Source organism: Camelus ferus, chromosome 30 (assembly GCF_009834535.1).
Source record: "Camelus ferus isolate YT-003-E chromosome 30, BCGSAC_Cfer_1.0, whole genome shotgun sequence".
Taxonomy (NCBI): Eukaryota; Metazoa; Chordata; class Mammalia; order Artiodactyla; family Camelidae; genus Camelus; species Camelus ferus.
The window spans coordinates 18,364,270-18,370,878 of record NC_045725.1 but is presented as its reverse complement, the minus strand read 5'-3'; the positions used below and the strand labels follow the sequence as shown (position 1 = coordinate 18,370,878).

Below are 6,609 nucleotides of genomic sequence, written 5' to 3'. Positions count from 1 at the left end.
AACTCTCATTTTTTCAAGGGGGGATAAAATGTCAACTTTGAAGAGTTACAGTAGATTAAATGTGGTTAGATGGAAACTGAATTTTCTCTCACAGATTTTCTTAGGAAAGTGTGAGCTCCAAGAAGGCAAAGACTGGGTCATGTCTCTAGCATTATTTACACACACACACACACACACACACACACACACACACACGATACGGAGTAAGTACACAGTAAAGTTTGAAAGAATAAGTGAAACCAAGGCACAGTGACTTTCCAAGATCTCAAAGAGCAACTAAAAGAGTCAAACACCTTGTATCTCAATATACTCTAAATGTCTTATTCTGAGAACCTCTGTATTGAAATGTCGGCAAATAGCCAAGGGCCGACTTAATAAGTCCTTTGCATTCTACAAGCCTGTGCATTATGTACCAGTCAACTAATTAAGTTGTAATATTTATTTCTTCAAGTAATAATTGAAGCTCAAAGTAAAATCTCAAAAAATTATCCTTATAAAAAGCCTTCCCAATAAAAAGTCACTGTTTAAAGTCCATACTGGAAACCACGATTTTTTCTTTTTTGGTAAAGATGTTATTTCTTTAAAAAAAAAATTAGTATGAGAAATAAGCATCTCATCATAACCATTATCTAAAACTAATATCTAGAGGTCAAGTCATTCCTTCAAAATAAAATTTCTGTTCTCAGGCAGCCTGTTGAAAGGGAATCTAGTTTGTTCTATGATTAGAATTATAAAGGTAATCTATTACACTAAGTTTTCAAAGACAACATAGTACCAAAAATCCCTTTGGTTCTTTTGTTTAAATATATGAGGACCCCTCTGTTAGCATACTCTGGAACATGATGTCTCGGTCCAATTGGTTTATAGGTGGCTGTAACCATGACAGATATCCATAAAGGTCATTTTATACCTTGTAGTGACTTCTCAGTTCTGTACAGAAATCCGAGCCATCTGTGTGTGAACATATTAGCGCCACCAAATTTCCTCATCAACCGTCAATAAAATGATCAATTATGTCCCATAATTGCAGCTATCATATAGAATAAAAATTTTTAGTGACTATTCCTTCCATATTAAATAAAAATCCCAAGTAAAATGAATAATATAAAAGGTGTAATTCTGTTAGTCTAAAGAAAACAATAGTCATTCAACTACAATGTTTCTTTTTAAGCAAATTTTCTCCCTTGAAATGGAAGTCAGGGGCAAGTATCAGCATATTTGAGAACTTCTCTTTTGTCTCAAATAAAAGAATATCAAAATAGAATATTGTTACTGTCTTTCTCTGTAAGAATATCCTAGGAATGATACAACAGTGTTTTGATCAGCCAGTTCCTTTCCTCTTCTTAGCAGTCCAAGAAGAAACATTTGTATTCGTTAAAAGCTAGAAAACAAGATAACAGGGGATGGAGAGGAGAGTAAAAAGCAGCTTTCCAGTGCCTGGACCTCCGGTCTTCATTCTGTAAAGCTCACAGACAACTTAAATTTGCCGGTAGTGCAACGTTACCGAGATAACATCAGGCAGGGGAAGCAGGGTGTTTCCGTTTGGCAGCTGTAAGCAGTGTAGATCACAGGAGAGTATGGGTGGTGATGTTTGTATACAAACATACATATATATAAAGCAGTTGAAAAAGTCAATTTTGCAACCAAAGAATTCCCTCTTCAGGAAGGGAATAAATTCATATTCAAATAGAGTGAGCATGCAGAGCCATTCAATAATACCTCATTCACACTTCAGAAGAAAACATGCCTCCTTTGCAGGAGTAGACTTTTAAGGAATACAAGCATATACACACAAAAGAGCTCAGAGAAATGTCTATGTTCTGCCCTGAAGGAAAGACGTAAAGTGGATAAAAACTAATAAAAATGAGTCATTGAAATCAAAATAAGCAACAGTATGTTCTCCAAGTTTCATTCATTAGCAACCTACAATTATTGCAAAAAAACCCACTTGACTTTGATTTGGCAATCTTCTCATTTGTATAGCACATCTGCAAAACATTTAATGCCATTGTGAGTAACAGTGTCGTTTTTAGGGCGGCGTTTATTTCTGGTTATTTTCCTTTTGTTCATTTTTTTCCTCCCTGAGTTCATGTATTTTTCTCCCTTCTAATTTTAAATTTGTTTTACTCATTCTTATCCAATATAGTGCCTAAAATACATAAGAGGAAAACAATTTTAGAGCCCTTTCACTAGCTCTAAACTATAAATTCATTTGACAGAGGTAGGTCTGATCAGAATCACAAAATATGGTTTCATAAGAGACTTCTGCAAAATAAGGCAAGGAAGTGCATGGTGAGTGAAGTAACAGCTACTGACGCTAAGTCAGATCCATTGCATGTGCTGTATTCCTGCTTCCCCGTCATCAATCAATCAAGCACAGATTAACACCCACACTACATGAATATAGAAACTCAGGTTTGTTGTGGTTGGAAACTTTTCTAACATCTTAAACAGTTATTAAAAGGGAAAGCTAGGATTAAAAGCCAGAGTATGACCTTCTGTAAGATCCATATAATTTCTCCGTTGTCTCTAAGAGCTAAGAGACCAGGTAGGCCAAACTCCTGTGGCCCAGGGACAGTGAAATTACTTTTCTGAGCATACACAACCAGATGATGACAGAGGCAAACCAAACCAACCTTCTTCTGCTCCACTCCACTACATGGCTTTGGCTTATTTCCAACACTGAGTGAGAAGCACTTGAAATACCGAGATATTTCTAGAGAATTGGTTCTGCCATTAAACTACTTATCTTCAGCTAATATGTAGCCCAATTTAAACCCTTTTGAAAGTTATATCAGCTTCTCAGTCCAGGAAAACACTAATCACTGGCCAAAAGTGCTTTATAATTGTAACCTTATGAGACTTCAAGAACAGCCTTCAATGTCTGTATTCATAAGGAAAGAATAGGAATGATGATGAAATATTCTATTCTAATTAAGTCTACAAGGAAACAAAGTCTCTCTCTATCCCTCCTCTTTTAATTGCTTGTTTCATCCTTGCATTCAATGGCTCCTTCCAGCACATTATGCCCTATATTGGTAAGTATAGGTACGCAGACAACTTTGTTACCTGGTGGAATAGCCTTTAATCCTTGTAACATTTGTAAAAATCAAGTGTACTAGAAGCAAACAAATCCTTCCTTTAATAAATTTCAGTGTGGTGGAAGATGTGGGATCAGGGCCACTCACCGCATTGTTCTAGAACATTTTGTCACACGGAAGAAAACCACCATTCACCCAACACAGCAGGTGGCTGACTCAGTGTTACACAGGTGAAGGCAAGGAATCTGTAAACATTTCCACTACTCACCCTCGAGTTAACCACTTCCAGGGAGATGTTCTGAGGCGGGGCACTTGGCACTAAAAGAAAGAAAGCAAGGTGAGATGGTCATTGCCAAAGCCATGAAAAGCAAACTCTTTGAAAAGTGAAACCATGTCTTTTTCACAGTTCATAATGATAATCAGGTAGGTGATTCCAGGTGGCACTTCAAAATTTTCCTGGAGAGATGAAAAATAATTGTTTATTTTTTCTCGCTTGGGGGGCCAGTTATCCATCTAGGGAGCCCCCAAAATTGTTAGGCAAGAAAGCACCTGCCGAGATGCTAAATACTGCCATTTCATTACAGCTTTCTGGTGATAACCGTCCCAGAGAAACCAATAAAAACCCACGGGAGATTTTCTGGGGTGGTTTTAAAGGCTTAAGATATTGTGCCTTTCAGGATCTGCATGGTTTTATGATGAAATATGTCATTCTAATGGTCACTCATGTTGCTTAATCCCTTTAATGCAATCTTTATTATCTCTTAAAATGTGAAGAGAAGAAATACATCCCTTTTTTACGTGGTAGGTGTGTAATTAAACCTGTGTGTCACAGATGCACGCAGGTTACTAAACAGCACTTGGTGACTCGATTCTATTAACAAAGGAGCCATTTGTTTTTCTTTGTGGGTTTTCTAGGTGTTTTATTTCTCTTACTTGCATTCTGATTGTTCCACTCCTTCATGGAAGGAGAAAGAAAGAACACGTACAACTCTCTTTATAATACTTGTAATGAATGTTTACTATCTCAAAAAGTGAATATCCTACCACGGAAGTAATTCAAAGATAGCCATTTACTAAATGACTTACGTGTCAAGCACTATTCCAGATGTCTTGGATGAACCACAAAAATAATAAAGATCTTGTCCTACATAGTCAGGAAAGGAAGTCAAAAATGTTTTCCTCCAATATTTTTAGTTATCAGTCGCTGTTTCCTCATTCTCACTATCCATTTCCCTATGATTTACAAATAAATAGGTGCCACAGAGTGAGGTTCTTGGTGGAAGTGAGTGGAATCTACAATTCTCTGTTGGGACTTTTCTTTATTTCCTGTGTTTGATAATTCTTCATTGTTTCATGAGGCAGAGAGGAAAGACACAGTTCATTGCTTTTCTCGTCAAAATGCCAAGCAATTGATCATTTACAATAGGTTCATTACAGCCAATCAGAGGCATTTGGCCTGGAAACTCCTCTTCTTGTGGTGGAACAGGTTGGTTTAAAACACGTGGTGATGAGGCATTCTGCAGAGCGGATTAGGTTCCCACATTTGTAAATGAGTCTCCAGAGACAGTCTATACAGTCACACGAACTCCTCCCCTTAGCAAGTGTGTGCTGTCCTGTACGCATAATTTATGAACTGAAATAACATATATAGTTATGAGCTTTTTTTCTTGAGGGAACTAATATGAGACATTTATTACAGAATAAGAGAAACTCAATATGTTTCCACATTGAACCCTGCCTCTTTACTTACTAGCTTATACGCCCTGGGTCTGCTGCTAACCAGCTTTTGTGACCTCTGTCTTAGCTCTGTCATCTGTAAAGCAGGGGAAACACAGTATCACAAAGTGCAGAGAGCGGGGCTTACACTAATAAGCACTCAGTAAATATTAGTGGTAACAGTTTCTAAGAAGCACATGCCTACAGCTGTTGGCCCCTCTGCTTTTGGACACAGGGCAGACCGGCACGGACACTAACAAATGTTAATTCATAAAATCTGTTACTAATCCATTCACATTGACTAGTTCAAGACAGAGTGGGAACAAATTGGCAAGACTAATTCCGTCCTATATGAAATATTAGGTTGCCTAGAATGATGCTCTCCAGTCCCCATGGTTTGAAGAAGTGGAAGATGGTTAACCAATGATACACTAGGTAGAGGAATTTGAACAAAAAACAGGATTTTTTCCCAAACAATTAAAGCAGAGCTAAACTAGAGACGACAGCTCAACGGGATAAAATCTTTATAGGCATCATAGCATAACAGGGATACTTTGGGGATAACTGATTGAAAAAAAGTTACTTGCATTTCATTTTGCTTTTATTCCACTTTCCTATCGCCCCCAAATATAACTTTTTTATGCTAAGAATTTCTCTAGCCTTACAGGAAGTATAATGCTCTCTATAACACATGCATCTAGACAAATCACAGGTTAAATTAGTCACACAAATAGGAAGTCCTAAAGATGTGTCCATACTTAACAGTCATTTTTATAGGTTTGGCTGAACTGTCTAATTAATTCAATAAATATTTACTGAGTTAGGAGGGATACAAAGATGAAATACATCATCCCTCATAATAAGGAACAGTTAGTATAATGAGAGAAAGAGACACTGGCTTAGAGAACATTTACATGTATGCCAAGCACGTATTCTAGGTGCTTATAGGGATCAGCCATTTAATTTTCACATCTCCCTTTTAAACCAACCCGAAAGGCAAGGAGAAGAGGGCTTTATGACTCAGAACTGGGAAGCAGGTGACTATTAATTGCAATTAAATTCACCTATACGTGATCTCAGCATGGACAGCTTCAGTAGAGAGGACATCAGACTGAAGTGAAAGAGGTGACTTGACTGTAAAGATGAATGCAGACGAGATCAGAGTGCCCACTCCTAGGGTCCCTGAAGTTCATGCTTTTTCTATCAAATGCATCTGACAGATGGAAGTTGGGGTCCCTTGCACAGTGATACTTGTGGGATTAGGGACAGGAAATCCTTTTATTTCATGACAGGTATTTTCTAAATCCTAAATCTTGCAAAACTTCTCAATGATAATTCTTGGATTATGAGTGATAATCTATCCTTCTCACTGACATTTAAAACCAAAGTGGAGAATAAGGCCACAGGAATTACAGTTCAGAGTGTGAAAAAAATCTACATACATTATGTAAAATATTCATTTTCAGTTGTTTTCCTTTTATTTTCATAATTATAAGTTGTGAAGTAATTTATTCTGCCAATAAATATTCTGTTCTGTCTTCAATAACAGAATCAGATGGATGGGCTTAAGAATTAAAAGTGATCCTGAAGTGGTATCACATGTAAAAATTTTTCACACTGAAATTGCAAATGAACATTACTCCTGTGTCAGTCTTTGTGCTGTCCTTAAAAATATTCATGCCCTTCCTCATTCCACTGATACTGTATGAAATATCCACCCAGACACTTCCCCAGATTAAAGAATGGTGGATCGGTCAAGGAATCACACACAAAGTCATTTTTTTTTGAAATTCAAAAACATCAATAATTTATAGAATCACAACTACCAACTGGAAACCATTGCTGAAAAGAA

At 37.0% G+C, this 6,609-nt stretch overlaps 1 protein-coding gene across 1 annotated transcript in view; it reads right to left on the bottom strand.

Moving 5' to 3' along the window:
- DCC (DCC netrin 1 receptor) overlaps positions 1-6,609 on the bottom strand; it is a 986,493-nt gene that overhangs the window by 258,080 nt on the left and 721,804 nt on the right. The window contains exon 12 of the mRNA XM_014557664.2: positions 3,310-3,359. Within this exon, the coding sequence (XP_014413150.1) occupies positions 3,310-3,359 (50 nt within the window). The remainder of the gene's footprint in view (positions 1-3,309; positions 3,360-6,609) is intronic.